Below are 27012 nucleotides of genomic sequence, written 5' to 3'. Positions count from 1 at the left end.
TGTGAAGACAAAATGTGCAGCGTTGTCGATGCAACCTCCTGCTATTGGAATACAGCGGTTAAGTACATTGTAAGGGACATGATTTCCCAGCTCGCAGCGGAGACAGCGCACCTGAAAAAGCTATGTGGCATGTAAGTAAACACCGTTTACTGCTATAAACTATGAAATTTCAATTGGAAGCCTTGTTCGAGTGCATCTAAATGACGTAAATAAGAGCCATAAATTGTATATGTCTCCTTCCTCACCACAACTATAAGCTTTCTACTTATTCAAGAGGCCGATGCGCGATAAAAGCTGTATGGAAGACATAAATTAGATAATCAAAGTGGCGTAAGAAGCCGTCACTTACAAATTATCTTCAATTCGAAAAGAATATCCATATAGATGTTAAACATGTTTAAAGGAAAGTCGTACGTACATCAAAGGCAAGTGTGATCGTGATGACCTACGTAATCATACATTATAAATAAATAAATAAGTAAATAAAAATGAATAAATAAATAAAGTTATTTCGTCTATTTCCCAAACATACACAGGAGCGGCCAATATAAGCTACCATACGGCAGCTTGACGAGCCTGTTGCCTCCATAACAACTATACTAAAAAAGCCCCGCATTCTCCATAACTCCTATATCCAATAACATATGGGAAAAACGGGTTTTTATATGGGATCCTGTATGTTTCATATCGGATTATTGGATATCGGACCTATGGGGCATACGAATTTTTCAGTAGGGAAGGGTTCACAGCAGCAAATACATAATTATATATTACAAAACACGTACAAATAAACTTTGCATCCAAATGAACACGTAGTGAGAGATCACACCGTTAAAGTAACAATATGGCAAATATGATCACAATGCACAAAATATCTGTACTACTAAATTATGCTGTGGCATGTACAAATTTCACACGCACTTTGCTTGAAGCACAGGAAAACAAATCGAAATTATTAGATTCATAGTGATTCAGCAGACATGACAACGTATAGTACAAGCGTTGGATTCCCAAGTTTATGCGCCTGGTACCATCCATACTTCGCCTCTCCTTGTCTCATAACAATGTTTTTTTTTCTAAACAAGAAATTGTTGTGAAATAGGGACAATCTGACCACTTATAACGATCTCGTTAAGGCCTTTTACCTTAGCCACCGAACCTTCCCCACACCTCACCCCAAGTTCAGCCGGGCGCAGACTACCACCCTGCCTCTGCTACAAACAAACACGTACCCTTCATCCGCCCACCTCCACCTTGTATTCCCAGACAAGCGTAGCCGGTGCTGCGGCACTCACCCGGCTACGCTTCCGCATATGCTGTGGGAGTGCCCAGCACAGTACACACACATTAACACCCCGACCCTCTCGGCGAGGTTGCGGAGCTCCGCCCTCGACGACCAAACCTGGGCGAACCAGCACACCCGTGAGGCGGCGACGAGGCAAGCCCTCGACGTCCCCTCATGGGAGGCTTAGGCCCGGCCATCATAAAGTGCTGATTCTATAATAAAAGTTTAGTCCTCCTCCTTCTTTACTTTCAAGTTTAAATCGTGCACTTAATCTATAGTGGTACAACTGGTGGATTCTAATGACCCCAGCACTGGTATATATATCAGTAGTTTGTGTCCCAAAAGGGGTGTTATAAGCATACCGAATAAACCGTCTGTGCATTATGTGTTTTTTTGCAGGTTCTAAAACGTCGTAATACCCCAGACTGGTACAAAGCAGCTTAATTGAGAGTAAAATAAGGAATTATAAATAAGTAATTTCACCTGTGTGGGGAGAAGACGTTTCAGGCGACGAACTATTAATGTTATACGTGCGATCTTTTGGATTGGAAGATTTACATGGCTATCCCAGGCCATATTTGCAGAAAACACCACACCTAGGCACTTAACATGATCAACAAGTTCAATGCTACGACCGCTTAAAACTGTCTACATGGGCGGGAATTTCTTTGTTCTTTCGTATAAAAATTATCGCCTTTGTTTTGTTCGTATTATTTTCATGCCATTAGCTAATTACCCTACTAGCTAATTTTTGAAACTTTGGGTAACAGCGCAAACAGACGACCACAGGAAGGGAGACACGTACACACAAGCGCTTGTGTGTACGTGTCTCCCTTCTTGTGGTCGTCTGTTTGCGCTGTTACCCAAAGTTTCAAGATGTACCAACTCGCCCAAAAAGAAGTACTGCTAATTTTTGTACGGCGTCATTACAGATGCCTATAGGGTTCTGTATATTATTACCAGAAATGAAAATGCTGGTGTCATCGGCATATAAAATTACCGTGTTCTATTCAACCATCATGAGATGTTTAGGGACGTGGACGAAACATCTCACAGAGGTCAGCCTAAATTCGTGTCCTCTACATGGGATAGAGTGGAAAGCACATTTCGTGTACAAAAGAGATACAAGTTGCAGTTTGGACAAGAACCATAAAAATTATCGGCATGGTCTTGCATAGAACAATGGAGCTCGGAATTTTAACAATAAATTAAATATAATAAGTACTGAAAATTAAAATGTAAGACACTCATATATAAGCATAATGAAAAACATCACAGAAATCAGACCACAATGTCATGCCTTGAATGCAGAATACACCTTTTGTTAGCTAGCCTTTAACAAAAATTTATTACGCAAACAGACGAAGAAGAAGAAGCTGAGGTGCGGACGTCCCTCACATCGGCTCCGTCGTTTTTGAATGTTTGTGCAGCCGTCTTTACCACCATCACGGATTCAAGCACATCACTGGATTTGTGAAGTCACCAGGAATTGGTGGGCACCTTACTTTAAGGTGGGACTTCCATTTTTGGACTTTTAATGACCTTTCTTGGTGCATCGAACGTGTGCGGCTAGCAAGGCCCAAGTAGGCCTACTGGCCCCACCGAGCCGCAATGGCGGAAACGCGCATGGAAGACGAAGACGCCACCGGATTAGAAGAGAATGAGGAAGATCTAGGCTGGCAAATTGTGACAAGCCGAAAATCTCGCTCCACCAGAAGGATTTCTGGTGATGGGAAAACAACGCCGCAGAGCCAGCAAGAGCAAGGCAACAACAGCAAGAACAAGGGACCTACAACCACTACGTTCAAGAACCGTATTGTCAAGGCATCGAGGATGCCCCAGTTGCCGCAGGAGCACAGCAAGATCGTCATCCGCCCCCGAGGAGGTCTCAACTTGAGCAAAGTTAGCACCACAGCGATAGGCGTGGCGGTTATTGAAGCATCGGGCCTGACTCCAGAACAAGCCCGAGAGGATGTCGTTTGCCCTAACTTCACGCAAAACATCGTGGTGGTCAGTACACCAGATCCCAGTCATGCTGCCAGGTATGTACGAATCAAGTCAATCATTATAGTGGAAACCGAATATGAAGTTAACGCCTACGAGACAGCTCCGCACACCACGTGTAAAGGTGTGATTCGGAGAGTTGACCTCAGAGACAATCAGGCCACGATAACGAAGAACATTGTGCATGACTTTAACCCACTGGCATTGGCAGCCAAACGTATTAAATCGACTGGCTCGGTCATTGTTTTGTTTGATGGGCTCAAGGTACCCAATTATGTCAGATATGGGTCGACCCTTGTGAGGTGTTACCTGTATAGGAAGCAGTTTGATGTCTGCTATGCTTGCGGAAAGATTGGACATAGATCAGATGTATGTCCAACACCGGACGTGGTTCAGTGCAGAGGATGTGGAACTCAAAACCCGGAGGACAATCACACGTGTGTGCCTAACTGCAAATTCTGTGGAGGGGACCACCCAACTGGAGACAAGACCTGCCAAGAGCGGTACCAAATTCCATACGTGGTGCGAATTCGACGACGTGAACGCAACAGATCTGCATCGAGGGCGACATCAGCTGAGCGGCAATGGGATGCCCAAACGGGCGCCAAGGAGCGCTCACGCTCAAAGAGCCCCACACGGTCAAGACGCCGCTCGCCGTCGAAGGGCAGAAGCCGCTCCAGATCACGTGAAGTGCAGGTGCGCTTTGAAGGAGGAAAGCAGAAGCCTGGCGACAAGACGACATCTGGAACAGCCTGGGCCGACAAAGTGAAAGGTACTGTGAGGGCTGCAGAGAGCGGTGCGGGGCAGCCGGTCGGAGATAATGATGCCAGGATAGAACAGCTGATCAAAGAAGTAACATATCTGAGAAAGGCAAATGAAGAACTTACTAAGCAGGTTGTAGAACTTCGCAAGAACTCGCAGACTAGCTCCACAAAAGTAGCAATAGCCAAACCGGTGAATAATGACAACAGTCAGGAAGAAGAAAATTCACCAGCTCCAAAGAAGCGGGCAATAAGCCCAGTAGAAACGACAGTGTGCTCTGCTTTGGAAGAGATTAAGGAGGCGATTAAACAACTTAGAGATGCCACAGATAGAACTACCTTCAAAGTTGATAAGTTATGGAAATGGAGAGTGACGACAGAAAAGAGGCTTTCAAAAGTAGAAGCGCAAGGCGAGGACGACGAATACCTACCCTCAGAAGCAGAGAGCGTCAGATCGCTCCCTGGTGCGTCGGGGAGTTCTACGAAGCGTACTCTAGCGGGTAGCAGTAAGGCGGGTTCTATAAGCAATGGCTAGCAGGGGGAGCTTTACCGTGTGGCAATGGAATTGCCGAGGATTTCATCATAAAAAAGCACCTCTCATGCAGTTGATAAAAACATCTCCAGATAAACCAAAAATAATTATGCTGCAGGAAACCTTGGCGGATGAGATCAGCCTATCCGGATACAAAGCGACATGCAGGGGCAAAGAGCCGGGTAGGGGGCTAGCCACGCTCGTAGATAAGAAAATACCATTCATAGAACATGATTTGCGCCTTGGACTAAACAAATTAGAATACTTACTTGTGGAAATAATTTTGAAAAGGAATAGAGGCAAACCGCAAAGCCTCTTTTGTCTCAATGTTTACAGCAGCCCTAGCGACATGAAACAAAGTTTCAGGGCACTTCTTAATAAGACTATGGCTGTTACTAAGCACGCTCCACTCATTATTGGAGGGGATTTCAACGCCCCACATCAAACCTGGGGATATCGCTGGAATACTAAGAAAGGGGATGGACTCTGGCATCTAGCTACAGATCTTAATCTCTCCCTCATCACTGACCCAGCTTATCCCACTAGGTGTGGTACATCTACGTGCAGGGACTCCACCCCAGACCTTACTTTTGTATCAAATTTAGCGAACGCTGGCTGGAATAATTCCAATATTGATCTGGGTAGTGACCATTACATATTACAAATAGTATTGGAAACACCCAGTAATGAGATAAAGCACTTTAACTACATTGACTGGGATCTTTTTCGGAAAGCAAGGAAAAGCAGAGCTGAGACAGAGACAGGACAAAAGAAAACACTCCAAACTTGGACCACTCAGCTCAGGGAAGATGTAAAGGCGGCAACGAAGGCTATTACTACTGAGGAGGATATCGAAATCATGGACAGTAGGCTGGCGCACTTGATTGAAGCCAAACAATCTATGTTAAAAAGATGGAAAACGCAACGGCTGAACAGGAGACTCAGGAAGCGTATAGCATTGTTGAATAGGGAGATTGAGGAACACGCCAGATATTTACAGCAACAACAATGGGATGAGCTGTGTAATACCATAGATGGTCGAATTAAACGAGGTGGAAATTGGAACTTACTTAGACATTTGCTTCATGAGAACGACACGAAATCTAATAGGAGAACAGCAGTAGCACGACTCGTCCATCGTGAGAGTCAGGACACAACGGACGAGGCCATTCTTGATCGGCTCGCAGCTAAGTATTTACCACTTAAGGATAGCAATGAGAGTACAGACCAGCCTGAATATACAGGGGAAGACTGTGAGCTTATGGATCAAGAGTTCACAGAAAGCGAAGTTCGCGCAGCCCTGTACGACCTCAACAGTAGATCCGCGGCTGGTCCAGATGGCATTTCCAATAGGCTTTTGAAAAATCTGGACGATGATTCTATAACGTATTTAACTGAGTATTTCAATGAACTCTGGAAAAACGGTGATTATCCGAAGGAATGGCGAATTGCTAACACAATTCTTATTCCCAAACCAGGCAAGCAACTCAATCTAGATAACCTAAGGCCCATATCGTTAACATCATGTCTGGGCAAAACCATGGAGCATGTCATACTTAATAGACTGACTAAGTATGTAGAGAACAGAAATGTTCTTCCGCATAACCTGATCGGTTTCCGTCCTGGACTTTCGACTCAAGATGCAATGCTTTTAATCAAACATCACCTTATTCTTGCTAGCCCGCTACATACGAGAGCTCTCCTAGGCCTAGATGTAGAAAAAGCCTTTGATCGCATCAAACACAAGGCCATATTGGATATCCTCTCGGAGATGGGATTGGGTAAGCGATTGCACAATATAGTCAAAGCCTTTCTCGGTTGCCGTTCTGCTTGTCTCAGGTTAGGCGAACTCCAATCGACAACCCTGGAACTTGGGAATCGTGGGACACCACAAGGGTCTGTCCTATCTCCCATGTTATTTAATTTGGCAATGTCAAAAGTGGCTCGAGGTCTCGCGCAGATTGAAGGTATCCACTTTGCAATATATGCAGATGATGTAACAATCTGGAGTGCTGAAGGTAATATGGGACAAACAGAGACCAAACTACAGGAAAGCATTTATGTGGTGGAAACCATACTTGAGGGTATGGGACTGAACTGCTCTGCTAAAAAATCAGAACTATTGGTACTACGGAGCAGTAAGCGTGGGCGCAAGCCGAACGGATATATCCCAGAGGAAGAACCCCGCATTGACATATACGCCAAGAATGGAGAGCCAATCAGGCAGGTGGAGACTATTAGGGTGCTAGGCCTTCTCCTGGAAGCGAATGGATCTAATCGCAGGATGATACAACATATCTCTAAGAAGTCTGAAGAAGTCATTAGACTTCTGCGTAGAATTACAAATAAGCATAAGGGGCTAGGAGAAGACAGTGCCATAAGATTGGTACATGCATTCGCATTTTGCCACTTCTCGTACGTGGCAGGCATGCTACAATGGACACAGGCTGATAAGAACAAGCTAAACGCTTTAATCAGACGACTTATAAAGGCTACACTAGGACTTCCCATCAGCACTGCCAATGATAGATTATTGCGCCTAGGGCTGCATAACACGCTAGAAGAGATAGCTGAGGCTCAACAGGTGGCCCACCAAGAGAGACTAATGAGGACACGACCTGGAAGGGCGCTACTTGAAGAAATAGGCGTAGAAAGTAACAACCAAACCAACAAAGGAGAATTATTAACAGAATTGCAAGCGGGACTACGAGAAAAAATTAAGACCACCCCGTTCCCTAGGAACATGCACCCGACACATAACCTCGAGAGACGGAAGGCAAGAGCCAAGGCACTCCTTCAAGACATAGATCAACATAAGCAGCAGGCGGTATTCGTTGACGCTGCCTGGGTTAAAAATAAGGATGCGTATACCTCCGTTGTTGTAGACACTCAAGGTAACATACGGGATGCCATCACCGTCTATACAAAGGACCCAACAGTAGCAGAACAAGTAGCCATCGCCTTAGCCATCCGGGCAAATCGGTGGACACATATTTACAGTGACTCTAGAACAGCCATACGCAACTTTACTAACGGATATGTGACACGGATAGCAACCAAGTTACTAGACAAGGTCAACAGTGAGAGGATCGAAATTCGCTGGTTTCCTGCACATCTGGGGGTGGTGGACGGAACTCGGAGAAACCTCAATGAGGTGGCAAATGAAGCAGCACGAGGACTTTCTAGCCGTGCTCTTCAAGACCGAGCAGCTTACACTTCACATGGGGAACACAGGGATCAATTATTAACATATAACGAAATCACGAAACATTATTATTTAAGCAGACGGGAATACCCATTGCCACACAGTAAACTTTGCAGAGCCCAAGCGGTCACATTACGTTTGCTAAAGACAAGGACATACCCAAGTCCATATTTTATTAACAGGATCTATCCGGAGAGGGAAATTCAACCCAATTGTAATAAATGCAATGACATCATTACTCTTGACCATATGCTTTGGCAGTGCCCCGCGGCCTTCGCAGACTGTGACAAGGAACAAGAATGGTGACGGCAAATGCTACGAAGTGAATCACTCTCTGACCAATTACGGGCAGTCCAGAAGGCCCGCGATGTGGCTGAAGGGCTCGGCCTGACAGTCCCAACGTGGGAGCGGCCCGCGTCAACCCAGGGTTGACCTTCAGGACTCAATAAAGTTCTCCATACCATACCATACGCAAACATTTGAAGAAGACGGAAGTGATATCGTCGTAATATGCAGCCAGTTAATTGAGCATTGACGGCAACTGAAATTTTAGAATTTTATGTTCCGTAATTTGCGTGACACATATCGGCATTCCATTTTTTCATAATTTCGTGCGGGGTATGAAGTGTAACTATTACTTATTTCCACCACTTTAGCATAAGCGTAACATTTTTTGAGCAAACAGTTAAGCCGAAATGTTTATTTTTTGCAAAGTTCCTGCTTGGTTCATGAAATGCGCTTGTAAAGCTCTTGAGCAATGAGCTACAGTTGTATGAGTAATTTTCTTTAGAGATTTCATTGTCCAAACGCACTTTACTATATCTTAAACATAACCCAGAAAGTGGTTCTAATCTCCTTAAATAATAAATCGCTGGCACCTTTGGCTCTGCCAACAAAGCGGGGAAATATTGTCAGAGTTTTACATAGTTTCCATAAACAGGCATGAGCAATGCTTTCGCAATATTCATTTACTCCGTGACTTAAAAATTTCCCAGAGCATGCAAAAATTATGGCTACCATTTTTTCGAAATATCGAGTTGGCGGAAGATCTAGTTATTTCCGGACAAAGTAAAAGCCCGCATATACAGCTTCCCAACGCTTCAAGGTGCATTAACAGCCTGGCGGCAAGATAACCTTAACCTGACATGATGGACAATGCTAGATTAACTGGGATACGAATTTGTGTTTTTAATGCTCGTGGGTCTCTGCACTTCCCTGTAGAAGCAGCTTCTATCTAAAGTTTTGCGCATGAAAGCGGCGCCCACAAAACTACTCCTGTTTTGCTAATGCCGATGTTCAATCTCTGGATTATTCTGGAGGCCCCTCACGTTTGAGTCTTATGTGGGGATCTGTGATGCCCTTGATAGCTGCACATAGGTTGTAGCAACCCTAAAGACGACGTCAACAGGATATATGGCAGCTATACAGGGTCTTTCACTTCATCATCGTCATCGTCAACGTATATTTACGTCCACTGCAGGACGAAGACCTCTCCCTGCAGTCTCCAATTACCCCTGTCTTGCTCTAGCTGATTGCGAACTTGCCCCTGCAAATTTTTTAACTTCATCGCCCCACCTTGTTTTCTGCCGTCCTCGACTGGGCTTCCATTCTCTTGGTAACTAACTGTAACCCTAATGGTCCACCGGTTATTCATCCTACGCATTACATGGCCTGCCCAGCTCAATTTTTTTTCTCTTAATTTCCACTCTAATATCAGCTATCCCCGTTTGCTCTCTGATCCACACAGCTGCTATCTTTCTGTCTCTTAACGTTATGCCTAACAATTTTCTTTCCATCGCTCTTTGTGCGGTTCTTAACTTGTTCTCGAGCTTCTTTGTTATCCTCCAAGTTTCTGCGTCATATGTTAGTACCGGTAGAATGCAATGATTGTACAGTTTTCTTTTCAACGACATTGGTAAACTCCCAGGCAGCATTTGGCGATGCCTGCCGTATGCACTCCAACCCAATTTTATTCTGAAAATTTCCTTCTCATGATCAAGGTCTCCTGTGACTATTGACCTAGATAAACGTACTCCTTTACAAATTCTAGAGGCTGACTTGCGATCCCGAATTCTTGTTCCCTTGCCAGGCTATTCAACATTATCTTTGTCTTCTGCATATTTATCTACAACCCCACTCTTACACTTTCTCGGTTAAGTCCTGAATAATTTGTTGTAATTCGTCCCCATTGTTGCTGAATAGGACAATGTCATCTGCAAACCAAGGTTGCCGAAGGTCTTTCACTTAACTTGGGCCAGACATTAACTATATGCAAATGCCACGTAGCTGGACGGATCCAGGTTATTGTTCTTTGCCATCGCTTGGAAATACTCAGATTGATTTTTGCTTTCCGTCTAATTAGATAATTAGTCTTATTTATTTATTCAAGTTCTCAATTATTAAAATTAGGCGAAAAGTGTCCATGAGAAAATTGTAGAGCAAAAGAAAAACTCCCGATACAGCTTTCTGTTGCTCAATACGTGGTACATAAAAGTTTTTCCGAGTGTGAAAGAAGCCCGCGAACACACGCAAAATTACCGCGCGACTGGCCACTCGAGGCACTTGGCGTGTATTCGAGGCGGTCTTTCACGCTCGGAAAAACACTTTTACGTATCACGTATTGAAGAAAAGAAAGCTGTATCGGGAGTTTAGCATGTTGCTCTACAATTTTGTGATTGACCCTTTTCACCGAATTTTAATAATTGAGCAGTTGTGTAAATATTTAGTACTAATTATCGAATTAGGCGGAATGCAAAATAAAATCTGAGCATCTCTGAGCGACGGCAAACAAAATTACCCTGGTTCTGTCCAGCTACCTAGCATTTGCATATTTTTAAACTTTGGCCCAAATTAGGTGAAACGATCTGTATATTCTGCACCACGTTTGCCATTATCGACATAACCAGCTGTTTTGAAGGAGCACTTGTGCTATCATTTTAAATCATTATTCTTCAAGTTATTAGAGTGTGTTTTTATTCCAGGGCCTTTTGTTTTTTAAATCTACAAAATTCGGTCTCATTATGTGAAACACATGCATTGTCCGTCCAGGCGGAAACTATGGGCAAAAAGAACAATGTAATCAATTCACTAATTGAACTGAGGACAATAATTAAATTACAATTTTTACGGCACATGCTTATATTGTTGGTTTGGACGGAATTATCATAAACGTCTAGTTACAGTTCCTTTAATTCAGAACTGGCCATGAAAGCTGAATAACCGACGTAAAATTATTTATATAATTTATGAGATTACCGATGCTGCATCGCCAAGCACGGCACCCCATCCAACCCCTGCGGGACGACAAACTGCAGCGGACTTTTTTCATTGGCCGGTCCCGATTCACGGTTGGCTCAACCCACTATTGAATGCATAGTCAATTTAGCAACAGAGGCAAGGCATACTGCTTTATCGAGTGGAATGGTGGAGCTTTATTTTAAGCCGCCCAGATACTTGACAGGTTGGCTGCACACAGGGCCACGTTTCGTGGGCTCCCGTACGTAATCAGGTAAACTGAACAAATTTTCTGACGCCAGTTATTCCTTTCTACATGCCTGTTTTGAAATGTAGAAACACATAACGAGACTGCTAAGACGATGCCCTTCAGCAATTTATTGTAAACAGGTGCCGTCAGGCTTTTAGCTGACTGATTATTTCTGTAAATGGCACTAGCGTTAAAGGTGTATACAGACATAAGTACCGCTGAGTGGAGTTTCCAAAGAATTCTAATCGCAGCAAAGCATGTCCAACGGTCCGTTTCAAATCCGGATACAGCAGCCTAGTGCCTTACTCATTAGACCTCGAACTTCCCAGTAACCCAAGTTTAACAGCTTAGATCTACTGACCCTAGAAAGCTCGTAAAGTATCCTAAGAATGCTAATCGTATTATTAAAATAGTATACCAAAGGCCGTGTAATGCGTAAGGTAGATAACAGGTTGACCATTAGAGTTACCAATAAAACTTAAACGCATGTTAAGATATATCCGTCGAAACTTTTCTTCCGCTCCGTCATCATTAAAGTTAATTTTGTACAAGACTTTATTAGAAGTAAAATTTGGGACCCATATGCCGAGACACTAACCAAGGCTCTCGAACGTGTTAAAAATAATGCCTCAGGTTTCATCTTAAGCAATTATAACCGTACGGCAAGCGTAACTTCTATCAAAAACATCCTGCAACTTCCACCGCATTCTGCTCGTCGCAAATGCTTTCGCCTAGCTCTGTTTCATAAAATGTACTTCCATAATTCATCTTTGCCCGATTATCTTATTTCATCCCAACATGCATATCTCCTCGCATGGATCATCACCACAAAGTTTGAGTTTCGAAGTGCTGCACTAGGGCTTGTCATGTGTCTTTTGCGCCCAGGAACTGTCAGGAATGAAACCACTTTCCCGGCGCGTTCATTGCATTGAAGACCACGCACAATTTCGTACGGCCATAATTGACACCATCGCTTCGGTGACTATGACTACGTCACTTGCTGCCTTTTTTTTTCTTTGTTTTGTAACCTTTCTTTCTTTATTACCCCCTCCCCTTAGTAATACTTTGTGGTATTGAGGGTATAATAAATGAAATGAAATGAAAATGAAAAGTTACAGAACTGGTACAGGGAAGGGAATCGCGGTCAATGATGGCAGAAAATCGGGTGGGGAGATAAAATTAAGAAATGTGAAAGCGCAATTTGGAATCAGCTAGTGCAACTCAGGGATGACTGGAGATCACTGGGAGAGGCCTTCGTTCTGCAGTGGACAGAAAAATAGGCTGATCATGATGCTGATGTTGATAATCAGCTTTGGATGTGGTGTTTTCTATACTTTATCTAAGTACACTCGATGACTTTCTTTAGGACTTAAGCCTTAAGCCTTAATGACTTTCTTCAGCTCGCCTATGTTCCCTTAATTGTTATGTCAGCAGTGGATGTCACAATTTTAATAATAGCGCTGATAATCTTTCTACTTCCTACATCTTGTCTCCCTTGTGTGAGCGAATGAGATATTCACTAGTCAGACCTTTTTCTTGCTTGTTCGAATGAAAACAAGTATTCTAAAAATGTTAATAAAGCATGATTGCGTTTCATTTTAAGCGCTAACATGCTACAGAATATTCCCTAATGCAAATTTTATTTCAGGAAAAAAAAGTTGCCGCCTGTATCAAACTGCACGTTCTTCTATGCCGGATGTAGCGAAGATGTTGGAAGGCATTTCCAAGTACAAGAACACGGCTACCAGGTAGTGCAAAGACATCTTGTGGATCGCGCCAAATGCGAAAGTAAGAGCATCGCGTATGCACTGGGCACGCGTTTTCTTACTTCTAATGGAAATATACTTCAAACCCACAATACACGGAAGCCGCTATTTGATTTACAAAAGATGTCTTGAACGGCTAATTCAGAAGTCTAGTCGCTGTCTTGATGAAGACATTTTGTACCCGTAGCAGCCTAAAAGTACTTCCGTAAGCCCAGCTAACGTTACGCTAAAAGTTGGCTAACGGACATGTTAACAAGAACAACTGAAAAATTTTATTAGACATTCCATCAAATTTGTTTGGCAGCGGCTACATTAACACGAGGTTTGTCTACAGTTACTAATTTATTGTAAATGAGGCACGGATGTCAGAAAAAAAATATATTGTCGAATAGAGTGATGCACAGGTAGTTTTTTTGCAGATGTGAACCATGGAAATAGTGTAGCACAGGCCAGTTAGTCGACTAGTGGGTTTTGCTTAGACCAATAAATTGAATGCCGCCTGCCACAATTATATATATATATATATATATATATATATATATATATACCAACGCCTATGTAATGCCAATGTGCCCTCTGACTGAAACAAGGATGTCACCTCTGCATGAAACACATCGCTGTCGATGAAACTTTGCCCAGCTGGGTGTCCTGTAAACTGAAATAGCTTCTAGTATTGAAACATTTCCTTCGGTTATGCTGCGGTTCAGGGAGAGAAGACATCTTAGTTTCAGTTACAGTTGGCAGAATAGCATTACACAAGTATACGAAACAGAATGCTGTGCTACAATGAATTCTTAAAAATAATGAATGGTTCACATCTGGACAATAACTCTGCACACCACTCTATCCGGCAATACAAATATTTTCTTGTGATGTCCGTGCCTCATTCAAAAGTAAATTGTAACTTACTTTGTGAGTGCCCCTTGTTAAGTATCACCATGTTCTTGTAGAGCATCAAGCAGAAATGATGGCCAGTTCTTCAGCACACCATTCATTAGAGAATTCATTGCATATTGCATGTTGCCAGAACTGAAAGATAAATTACAATATGCTCTTATTTTTTACACACACTGTACGATGAGCTTTTCATGTAGAGCACTGTATAGGACATGATTAAAAGCTCAAATGCTGCAAAACATCTACTTCACAACATGTGACACAGTAAAACTACCTAATAAATGAGACAAGATACAGAACGTGTAATTAACAAGAGTGGCAAATAGCATTTATCTTGCAACTGCAGCGTGCACACAAGAAACGAGGACACAAGGCAAAGGTAACAGACAGGCGCTGACTCGCAACTCAGTTGGCAAATAAAGAACTTTGCCAGCAGGTTAGGTGTTCACGTTGTTTTCGTTGCCCCTGATAAGCTACAACGAATATGTCAAGCAGTGTCCAAAATAATTGACCAAACTAGCAAGAATAAGTGTGTCTGCGCTTTAAAAGAAAATTCCAAGCTCGTAAAATGCAAAGTTGCTGTAGTATACATGTTGCCAGTAACTTGCGGTAATGTTTACATTGGCCTGAGCGGCCAGTGTTTTCATAGTCGTCTAATAGAGCATAAAAATTCACACGACAGAGATAACCACTTACACCTAGCCAACCATTGCAAAAGCTGTCATTGTAAACCTGTCTATTCTGATACCATGATTTTGTTTACGCATAGAAACAAACTATCACGCAAAATAAGCGAGGCCTGCCATAGCAAAAGCGTGCTGATATGTGCGTAAGTGAGCCATCTATAGCCCTAACTGACCAAGAATTTGCCTTTTTGAGTGCCACCTGAAGTTGTGAAGATACGTAGAAGTTCTGTATATATATATATATATATATATATATATATATATATATTCTAGAAATGTCTTTATAATTTAATTTTTTAGTTCTATTCCGCATGCTCTTGGACATGCTCACTTTAGTCAGACTGGGTTTCTATATGTGTGTAATTTCCCTCCAAAAATAAACTGAGTTGCAAGTCAGCGCCTGTCACATTTGCTTTGTGTGGTCGTTTCTTGTGTGTGCGCTGCAGTTTCAAGATGAATAGCTACCAACTCGCCCAACTTCCAGTACCTTTACTATGAAAAATAGCAGAAAAGGTGGCCATGGATGGATCTTGAAGATGATTGCTGCCAGCAGCCATAGCAGGCCAGTCTTTGTATGAGAGAGCTAGCTGCCCACAAATGCTTCCTGTCGCAGCTCACGCTTGAAGGTTCTTGTAGACACAGGCAAGCAAAACCTGCACAGACTAGGAAAAAAGCGACAGAGGAAATGAGAATACGCGAATTGGAACTTCAGTTAGCAATATGTGCTAAGCAAGAAGTTTGACTCACAGTAAAAATAAATTTAAGCCCTCATTTGTCTTAAAGTACTAGGCTCTTAAGGTATGTATGTGATGATGCTTAAAATTAATGGTATGTTTCCTGGCACATAGTTATTAAAATTCAGAGCAGAGTCAGACAGAGAAGTGCCTCCAAAATAATAGATGGTGTTTCGTGGCTACAAAGGCACTTATCAACTTGTAAAATAAGTCTGAGAGCGTCTCTGCAAAATATAATCAGTTTGAAACAGTTAACCATTCTGCAGCTAAATGATCTGCTAGTGTGTATAAAAAGTTAAATAACATTTTATATTAAACCAAAAGCAAGTTTGGCATTTGCACTGTCTGGCTGTCGCCTTTTTGCATACTTAAACAAGCCATAGTACATGTTAAACAGGTAGCACACGAAGGATTGGTGATGCAGTATTACAATGCAATGCTTATGGGGTTGGGTCAATTATTTTTGTTGATATATTTACATCAGACCCTAATTAGCTTAGGGCAATACCCCGTGCCAATAACACGTCACCTTGGCAGATACCTCATACAAAATTGAAAGTATCTCATCATGTGATGAAACGAGAACATTGCCCCCTGTCTTAGAAGTGTTAACATACTAGTTACGACAGAAAGTGAAAAGTGATTTGCAGAGGTTGCAAGTTCATCGGTGCATCTATACCCTCAGGTAATTTTGAGCATCTCCATTGACTAGCAGTTGATAAGCCACCACACACAAAAAGCTGTATTCAAGTAATGGTCCACCTAGCAAAAGGTGAAACGAGAGGGCCAAGAAAAATAAGTTGCTAAATTCTGATAACACCTCTGATTTATATTATTGAAACATATGACAAAGAACATCAAAGAACAAAGAACATCAAAATTAGAGTTATGACAAATTTTTGCAAAGCCGTTCGGCACACTGCTGAAACCTACAGCATAGTGCCTGTTCTGATGAACCATCAGTACTTGGCTGATGGTTCTACCACCAGCGAAGCACTCTCAGCGAAGCACGCACTATGCTCCAAGGTTTGAAGCAATTTATAATAAAACACCAGCGCAATTCTAGATCAGCAGCCGATTGCATATGACATTATCTAAAACAAGTACGCGTTATTGTGGCAAGGCTACAAGCTGTATAATGACACATGTGTGCGTGCGCGCGCAATGCTGTAACGTACCTATGCAAGAACAAAATGACACAATATAGGGCGAATATAGTCTGGCTCATTATTGGCAGCGTGATTACTCTGAAAGCACTCACTTCGTTTATTTCATGCTACTTTAACCATAAAGCTATAAACAAGCAGAACCCTTGTATAGAAATAAAGCTGAAAAAAAAACACCAAGGCAGCAGAGCCGAACCATGAATAATTTTCGCGGTTAACACATAAAAAAATTCGGAAGTTGTCGACGAAAAACAAAGTGCAAAGTATTTCACTAACCGGAAAAAGTGCTATCCAAACGTGCGATGTACAAAGGCACATCGATAACGAAGCCATCGGCGAAAATGCACAATGCAGCCGATGTCACAAAGCACTGATGCAAAACACATGGTAAACAGCGTCGGCACAGCTAAATGACTGTAGTTGATATCAAATAAATGTATAGAACAGCTTAGAACGGCACACAACTAGCACAACGTACCAACCCATGAACTTCCTGCTGCCCAGTGCTGCGAGATCGAAATTGGATGTCTGGCAAGTTTAGAGCCTGTCTACAGGACTACCAACAAAGTGATCGCACCACGGTGGCTGTGACACCGCGGCGATCACAGCCACCGTGATGCGATCACTTTGACACCGGCGTTTCGCTCCTGCTGTCAACCCCTGCGTGCTGCGCGAGCATGAAATAATTGTTTCCAGGTGTGTGTGCGCCCTGGGTTGAAAACGATAAAACGCCTTTGATTGTCGAAGTTCCGGTATAGAATTATTCAACAATGAAGCCAGCTTCTTATGTTGCTTCTTACGAGTTCGTTTACCTGTGGCGTCTGTTGTTCATTAACGCCGACGGTAACCGTAAACTTAACATTCCGTATGCATTTTATGCACTTTTAGACAAAAACACCTCAAAAAGTTCTTGAATTAGACATTCTGAATGCGTTTAGCTAAATAGACTATGGTAACAGTACTAATGAATTGTTACCGCAAATAGACCATATACTAGTATATTTCAGGCACTTAGGCTATGTTTAGAAGAAATTCTATTTGCAGTCTTGTCATAGACCATGACGCCTATATCCATTTGTAGTCGTTTCCAGACGTTTTAAAGGTTTTCTGTTTCGTGGAACGAAACTCAGTTTTATGTGAAGATTAAACAGAAACCACCGGCTGCTTGTAGGGAAACTCCATCTAATCAAGTCAATTACTTCAATGGGAAGTATTGCGGATGTACACAACACAATGCGACAAATATATATCCATCTGCTACAAATCAGCATGTCACAGGAATGATGTGACATGATCAGGACAGCGTCCTACGGGTGTTTATAAAATATCATACCTGGTATAGATATAATTTCTAAGCTATTTGTACTCTATTTATTGCTCGTATCATATATCTATATATAATTATATTATATATAAATATTCAGGCACGTTCTACAATAAAAGAAAATACGCAGATGCAGTGCACATACTAGCGTCTATGTAAAGCGAAGATTTTGTGAAGTGGATAATAAAATAGGGGGGGGGGGGGGCTATAAATTTGCGCATTGCATTCGGGGGTCTTTGTTTAAACTAAACCGGAAAGCAAGCATGTGCTGTCGTACAACCATGCCGTCCACTTCGTGGAGCAACGTTTGCTCCAGTTGGTCCAGTTTGCTCCATTTTGCTCCACCTGGTGGAGCAAAATTCTTCGCGTGGCATTCATTCCCACTACACGTCGGATCTTCCATTGTTCAGGTGCACCGCGCCATAACGCCTTATCGCCGTCGCCACAGCTGGTATGACGGCATGCTCCTCCGCACCATCATGCTACCACCGCGCACCTTTCGAGTGCTACCTCAGCCTTTCCACTACTAACACAGATGACGTACACGAGCATTGGCTTAGCTACAACCAAGTTTAACCTCGACGTAGCCAAGTTCGACCTAGCAACAACCAAGAGACGCAATCAATCAGCCAGCTTCGCTGTGTCTTGAGCTTTGCTCGGAGCTTTGCAAGCTTTCGCCTCGTCCTATTTCTCCTGGCTCAACGCACCGCGGAGAGAAGAGAGGCGGGGGTCGGGAAGGGAGGGAACTGGCGAGGAGAAGACCGCGTGCGCATGCGCCGCGCCGCCCTCTTGGTTGTCATTGCTACGGCGCGGCAGTTTCTTGATACGAACCACACATTACTGCTGCTTAAGCAGCTTCGTTGTTAAAAAAGCAGAGGTAACGAAAGTAGCGATTGTTATCGCTCCTTTTAAAAATTCACGTACAACTGTAAGAGCGAACAAAAAAGGAATTTGCTGAAGGATTCAACATAGCAAACAAGGGGTCACAAATGTAGAAACCGAAAACATAAGAAAATAGAAAAAAAGACAGATAAGACTTTAGGAAATGGTTCTTATTTCATTTATTCTCGGTACATCTTGCTTAAAAATCGTAACTCTTTCACAGCAAACAGGTTGCACAAGTTCCAAAAATACCCAATAATACAGAGACAGTCAATATTTATTCAACTTTTCAAGCATAAGAAAGGCGTTAACAAAAGCAGAATATGTTACCAAAATTAGATATTTGCTTTTTTAAGCATTCTTCTTGCTTGGACATGGCCCGGCCATTCCAATATTCAACGTTAACGTGTAATTTACTGTGGCCCCCACTATAAGTTACACGTACCCTGTAGAGGAAGTACTGAGATATGTTGTCCAGACAAAGCTTTTGCTCAGGAGCTTTAATCATGGAGAGAAAGAAATCATTTTTCCGTCAAATCGCTTCACCTAATTCGTTGAGGTTTTCGTAATGTCGCGCAAAATCCTGAAGACTCGCGATCGCCGAGTTCAGATGACTTGTGTGGACGAGAAAGTTGTTTAGAAAGTGGAAAAAAAATTAAACGCAAGTGTCAAGTTTACAACACTGTAACTTGGCAAGAAACATGCACGATATCACAAATGTGTAGGCTTCATATTTTGCTACATTACTCCTGCAGACATTCCACAGTTCTGTCACATACTATGGGTTCCTAAGTGGGACATTCTCAGAACCTTCGTAAACATTGTAACAATCGGACGTAAGCTTCCAACACGTAAATGAAAATAGTTCGCTTGGTCTTTTATAACACGTGGTGTCTCTATAAAAAGAGATAGATCTATTTCGACTGAGCAATTCCTTTGGATATACTGTGCTTCAATTTTCTTTGATTTTATCGGGTTCCTGCAAAATGTGTGTACATATATATATATATATATATATATATATATATATATAGTACACACACATAAGCTACAGGCAAAAAGAGATGACATGGCTTCCTGAAGCCTCTATAATTAGCGTTGTTCTCCGAAATGCCACAAGTTTTAGTTCTCTTGACCCAGTTTTATTATGTAAACAGTTCTGCATATATTGACAAGTCGGAGTTGTTCCCCTAGCACATCTTCCTGTTAAGTTGCTGCAGTAATCAATGCATGCAGTTAACCAGAAAGCCGTTATTTATTAAGTTCTCATTAAATTTTTTCTACAATATCAATAAATAAAGGTGAACTGTAGTATAAGCCTACGTGCAATTACGCTGTGCCACGTCCCTTTTTTGTGTTTGTGCGCAAGTACCTTTTTAGGTAGCAAATAAGTGAGTTTAGTAAAAAATTTGCTTTATCAATTTTTGACTCACTCAACTTCACTGAAGGAGCAGCAGAAATCACTATTATTTGCAAATTTCTGTGAAGGTTTTTCTCTGTCCCCAAATGTGCACTTCATGATGAAGCTATCTAATATACTTCAGGTTTGGGAACAAAATATTTCACGCGCAGATTATATTATTTAACGCCAGCAATTTTTAAGTTCTGTATTTTATCAAAGAAGACCCGGAGATTGACCTCTAAAAGGTTTTTTTTTTGTTTTTGTGCCAGAGTCCAGCCATAATGGCGTACTTATGACATGCGGTCCAATAATAACCATATTTATGAAACATGTAACGTATATTGAAAGTGTGCATTGATTTATGAATTTTAATTAGCAATACATAAGAAATATCAATTGCCAATTAGCATATCAATAGTAATTAGCAATGTCAGCAAATATATATCCGGAAGTTATACACATACGATTGCACGCGCCATTATGTTGCCGGGTGCAATCGTATGTCTATACTTTCAGGAGGTATATTTAGGTGTCATAACAATCCAAAATAAAAACAGGTACTACTATTCTTGGGACGATTCTATGCTCTAGTTTCAAATATTTTCTGTTTTCGTTTTGAAGTTGTCTTGTTGGTAATCACATTTTATTATATATTGTTAAACACAATTCAGCTTACGCTGCAATAAATGTATGACTGTATTCTGAAAGGTAATTGAACTTATGGATTCATTTTCATCACCAACAGCACTGGGCATACTGAACTCCTGCATCGACACAACTTCATTGCTGCAAAAGTGCCGCATTAGCCTTGTCTTAGAGCCAACGGTTGAGAATGCTCGCAATAACGCCAAGTAAGTAGGCTGAAATCAAGATTACTTTTTTGGGCAGTTAGGCAATGATGCAAGTCACAGTGACATTTTTTTAATACTGTCACTAGCGTTAGTGCAAGCCGTTTGTAACGAGAACAGAAATGCTAACATGTAAAGTTTTTTGAGTCAAGTGTCACCGCAAACGAAGCACTAGTAGATTCAAGATGCGGCAAGTAGATTTTTGTAATATTTTAATGTCCAGAAGAAAAGGTTGTAATTAAAAGTGAGTAATCAATGCAGCCAACGTATCCTTCTAGGTATAGGTGTCTATCGTAGGTGTGTAGAATACACTGACAGTGAAATTTTTCCCGCGAAGCATTATCTTTGACACTAAGGAGTGCTCACGTAACTTGTTGGTGTTAAAATGTAAGAGCACACGAAGGAAAAAAGTACAATTGCATTGACTTAAAATTTACCATTTATTCTTTAAAAGCAACAATACAAACGCAAGATTATTAGATGAATTTACCCATATGTATAGTACAGCTATATGTTTGTTATGAGCCAAAAAGCGTTATCAACTGTTAAAAAAGGCCTTATATTTTATTTTTAAGGCTAAGAGCACCGTTCAAACACCAGTTTACTTTAAAAATGCAACTCTCATAAGTTTTACGAAACTTCATGCACTACTCTACCCATAACAAGCAAATCACACTTCAACATTTTACCGTTCAGAAGTTACAGGCTATAATTTGCACGATACACAAGGCTTGAGTAAACGGAAACTAACAACTTTCATTTTCCCAATCATTATCTTGTCTTTAAATAAATACATGTGACTTGTGTGGTATTCCTTGTTTACATCAAAAATACGTTATGAAAAATATGTATTTCCAAATACCTTGCTATTGTTCTGCTTAAAGCTTTGATAATGGAGCGCCAGAACAATCCCACCATCAGTTTACATTCACTGAGGTCAGAGCAGTGCGTTGCTTTTCCCGCTGTGTGTGGTACTCAGATTTGAAGTAAAATCAAATATCAGCTAAAGTTAACCTAATGGTAAAATCACAACACAAGGCATGGCCTGCACTGTCACTAATTGTTGTGTCACGCACTGTTGACACTAACACATTGTGAGCAGAGTGTTAGCTGTTGGTCGACAGGATAAGAAAAAGAAGGTAGTCCTCCCAAACGACACCCTGAAAAACGATGTCACGCGAGTCGCGTCCTCAGACTAGCTGTTGAAAAATAACTCTATTGCAAGAGAGAGTTCAAAGAAATGCATGAGTGGCCTGATTTGGCAAGAGGTTTCGAGGGACATGCACGTGAATCTGGGAGCCTGCCAATGCTCAAGTTTGACTGGTTTCGTGCTTTCTGCCAATTTAATAATGGAAGTCACGCAGCTTTATCTCCTCTTGCGAGAAACTCAAATTGAACTTGGTTCATTCAGTGTTGAAGCTTGTCATGTGAAACACCACTGTCACATCATGAAGGCGTCTTGCGGCCCTCTGATAGAGCAAAGCAAACAAGAAAAAGGGGAGATTAGGCAAACGGCAAACCTTGTTTGATTGCGTGCACCTTTATTATTTCAGCCTGAGAATATTTAGCATAAAAGGCATGCGCTGTCGGTGTTTTGTTTCATGAAAATTGTTTGTGGGCTGTTATTCTCAAAATTCCGAGGAATAACTTTGTAAAGAATGCAAGACAAAGTGTGAGCAACTTTAGTGGTAAAATATGTTTGAAAGGCCTGCGTGGTTGGAGATGACTTTCTCGGCCGCGGCAGGCATTGCCGACGCCGACGCCGGAAAACCAGTAAGCCACCATGACTAGTTCGCCTGTGTTTTTAGTGCAACACTGTATAACTATCCAAAGACGTATCCTACACGTGCATATTCTAGTTCATCGCATAGTTAATTGCCCTGCGTAAATTTCGAAACATTATGGACACCGCGATTGGTTTCAAATATACGAATGTGGGTGTGAAAGGACTAATTTGTCACTTTTTAAAACCAATCATTGCAATTAACATACATTTTTTCAGCGTTTAACCCACAAGAACACCATGAATACTTTGTTCCAAATAAGGGTCAGCCATAGCCTAATTTCACCCACCAATATAAAAGTTTTCATCTCGACGAGTGTTGTCACACCTTAATGTGATTAGCATTTTTTGCCTGCTTGAGGCACTTTGAGTGTATCTAGCCTCTTACGCCGAACCTTAGTGACCCAAGTTGTCTACTAGTTTAGGCTACAAGGTCTTGGTCTGTAGGCTTGGTCGTTTCAATATTCCTATTCCAAAGCTTTGTCATTCGATTCTCGTCGTCCAGTCGTCGTCACGCCTTCGCCGTCATGCCATTATCGTCATGCTGTTGTAATACCATCCCTATCGTTTCCCGAATTTGTCACAATTTCTCGTAACTGAAAACGTAGCATCTGATCATGTGCCCATTACATCAGGAGTCTCACAGGGCTCAGTATTGTAGTACGATTTGCTTGACAGCCACGGCAAATAGTACCCTTCACATTTTTACTACACCCTTATTGGCGACATGATAACTAGAGCTAAACAGCAGAGATATATTGATTTAACACTAACGTCTGACCTTGACTAAAGTAACAACAAAAAGCAACAACGTCACTTCCGGCGCATTACGAAAACTCTTTTTTTTCTTAAAAGGTGTAGCCGGAAGGCACCCACTAACATCAAACCTTTAGCTTACACTACATTTGTGACACCAATTTTTGAATATGCTAATGTCGTATGATTTCCTCACGCTAAAACCAACATACTAAAGGGGGAAACATTCAGAAAAGTGCGACTTGGTTCATTTACATAAAATATAGGTGCAGTGATTCACCTAGTCATCGCCTAACGCTGTGAGGACTTGCAACACTGACGCTTCGAGCAAAATGAGCTCGCCTAAACATCCCACACTAAATACTACGCAGCAGACTAAGAATATATGCATAATTTCTTTTTCTAGATCCCGCATAGCTCGTCATAGACTTCTATACACACTAAATGAGTTTCGTTGTAATTACTATACTTGTCTCTTTTCCTTCTTCCCCACTGTTGTACTCGAGTATAACAATTTAGCTTCGTCGACAACACAGTATGGCAATGTGATTTCATTAACTTATTATATCATGTTATAAATGATTAGAAAAATTAGTTTGCATCCATATTCATCTGAAGTTCCCCTTATAATATGTATTGTTGAAGGAATTGTGTTATTCTTGCGTATATTTATTTTTCCCTTCTAACATTGTTAAATTTCGTAGTAAAGAGTAAAAAGTGTACGGAACATGCTACTTTGTATTTTTAATTTAGAGTATGCGGGCACAATTATTGTTGTAAATGTTTACATTTAACTGGCTTTTAAATCTGCACATATTCACATATATTTATATATATGTACATGATCATTTCTTTATTGTAGTAATCCCACATACAGCCCGCCTGCTATGGTCGCAAATTGAGACTGGCAAAATTGGGAATAAATGAACAAATAACTTGCAGAAACGGCATACCATTGTCGTCATGCGGCCGTTGTCATACTGTCCAAGTCACTTTACTGACGTAATTCCTTCTTTGTCATTCCATCGTAATCATGTGGCAGGGATTACATCGTGATTATGCCGCAGTTATCGTGCTATCGTCGCTACTGAGTCGTCATCTTGGAGTCGCCGTAATACATTCTTTGTCATCCGTCGACGTGATGCCATTGTCGTCACAGAATCGGTGTCATGCCATCGTCCTCATCCTATTGTAGTGGTCACACCGTCGTCGTTATATTATCGTCATCAATTCAGAATCATCATCCATTGTCGTCATGGCAGGCTCGTTTTACCACCTTTGTTGTTCCGAGGACGTAATTCCTTATTCGTGGTTACCTCGTCATCACTGCGTTGTCGTCATACAGTCGCATCCTTGCGGTCATGGCCATAGTCGACACTGGTCAGCTAGTTTCAGCGATGTTGGCTGATCCGGGAGATAGTGCATGTCACAAATATGCAAATGAATGGACATGTCCGAATGAGCTCTAGCTATGCTAAGTAGAAATGTAATCATCAATACGGCGTGTGGCTGCATTGCGTGAATCATAATCGCTTTGACAGCTACAGTCATCGTGAGAGTACTTGTGCCCGAAATGTTTTTTCCATTCAATTTATCGCAAGGCTTATTTATTGCATACGTTCTTAAACCCAAGGGCACATTGCACTTCTAAATCTCAACACAATCCTCGCCTTTGCACCGGTAAAACGTTTTTCAAAATGATATTATTTTTTAGGTTTAGCGGCTGAAAGTAGTACGTCATTGGAGACGGTGCAGCGGAGGGTTCTAGGCTAATATTTGATCACCTGGGATTATTTACCTTGGGAATTACTTAATGTACACAAACGTTTTCGTATTTGGCTTGGTTGCAGAGCGATGTCCCATGAGCTCGAAACGAACAGGTTACTTTTTTGTTCTGTAGGATAACGCCGTATCATCAGATTAATCTGGGCTTGTAGAGTAGTCTTTGATTGTAGTTATGGCTTAGAATGAAAGTTCGAAACATCTCTATAATTTCGGTGATACAATGAAGCAGTTCATTCTTTAGTTGTGACAGACGTATTCATCAATTGAAATATGGATGCACTTCGCCAATGCGCCGAATACTTTAAGAGACAGGATTATCGCATTTGGTAGGCGTGAGCAGAGTCTGCACAATTAGGAATTGAGTAAATGGTGTAAATGTAAATGTTTGGAAGATCACTGCCACTGCAGTTTGTTGCAATATTGTAGATACTATATTTGCATGCATCCGTAAATGTACATAGGCCGGTAACGAAGAAGCCAAGAAAAACAAAACTGAAATAGTAAATACTTTCAAAGATTGTGGCTGCTGCGATAGCAGCAACAATCTTCGGTGGTCGTTAAATCCAACTGCACTGTGTTCGGTGGTGTGTAATTTGCAATTGTGACATTACGCTCAGTCAACGCAGTGTTGGCTAGCAGTCATGTTCTTGACCCTGTCGCAATCGTCTATGACCGCCGGCGAGCAGAGACAGTGTCGCGCTGCAACACTGTCAGTGTCGCGCTGCAAAAACGCATGTCTTTAAATCATTAAACTGTACGTCGTTTTCTTTTCAGCGGACACTCGGTCGAGCTTATGCCACTAAGAAAGTGTATATACGGTACCATTAGTTTACACATTTCGTCCGAGATAGTTATTTTACCATTGCAGTCAGAAACGTAATGACGGCGTTTACAAACCAATACGCTCCTCACGAAACGCTTTCATGTCTACAGCTTTTTTATAATTTTCTATAACCGCAGAGCTGCATCCAAACTGGGTCTTTGTCTACGGGACGTCCTGTCACCCTGCTCGAAGGGAGAGCACCAGTATGCCAAGGACCACGTCGTCAACTCGTACACAGTGGCCTTGATGGCATTCTTTTGGCATGACAGTGTGACCGTGCCCCATGTCTTACCTTCGACCTGGAAGCCAAGGACATTCGAGTTTAATGATACTGACGGCAACCCTACAACAACACCAGCATCACAGAGTGGTGCTGCTGTAATGCTGCCCCTTGGTGCCTTGCTTCTCCTCCTGATCACCCTATTGGGGACATATACCGAGTTGTCTGGCGCATTGCAGTAGGGAATGTATTTACTTTAATTTTCTAGTATTCCTAGCGCTTATGAATTGTATGCTCTGCCGAGATCTTCCTGCGCCAAAAAAATGAGCTGAATCTCCAAAACCACAACATTAGCGGCGAAGCCAAAAATGTGTTTCGCGGTTGGGGGAGGCACCCACTTGACTGGAGACGACGGGGTTGAGGATGGAGGGAGGGCTGGGTAGGCCCCATACTAACAAATATGTTTATCGGGGGTGGGGTACGTGCCCAGTGTGCCAACCCGTGGCTACGTAACTTAACAGCAAGCATTTCATTTTGGAGTCTGGTTATGTACATTTGTTCCTGTAGGCCTCGAACCTAGTGCCCTTGTTTCCTTTTTTCCGTTTATGCGGAAGGACCGTGAAAACGTAAAATGCACGTGTTTTTATAAAGAAAGATGTGATTGAATAA

At 41.9% G+C, this 27012-nt stretch overlaps 1 protein-coding gene across 1 annotated transcript; it reads left to right on the top strand.

Moving 5' to 3' along the window:
* Positions 1-26794, top strand: LOC125940771 (uncharacterized). Its single transcript, XM_049657318.1, has 4 exons — positions 1-131; positions 12920-13059; positions 20874-20979; positions 26261-26794. Exons 1-4 carry the CDS (start codon positions 13-15, stop codon positions 26583-26585), a joined length of 690 nt encoding a protein of 229 aa, XP_049513275.1. The 5' UTR covers positions 1-12; the 3' UTR covers positions 26586-26794.
* The last annotated feature ends 218 nt before the right edge of the window (positions 26795-27012 follow it).

Source organism: Dermacentor silvarum, chromosome 10, assembly GCF_013339745.2.
Source record: "Dermacentor silvarum isolate Dsil-2018 chromosome 10, BIME_Dsil_1.4, whole genome shotgun sequence".
Taxonomy (NCBI): domain Eukaryota; kingdom Metazoa; phylum Arthropoda; class Arachnida; order Ixodida; family Ixodidae; genus Dermacentor; species Dermacentor silvarum.
The sequence above is the reverse complement of the archived record's forward strand: the minus strand, read 5'-3'. Positions and strand labels throughout refer to the sequence as shown.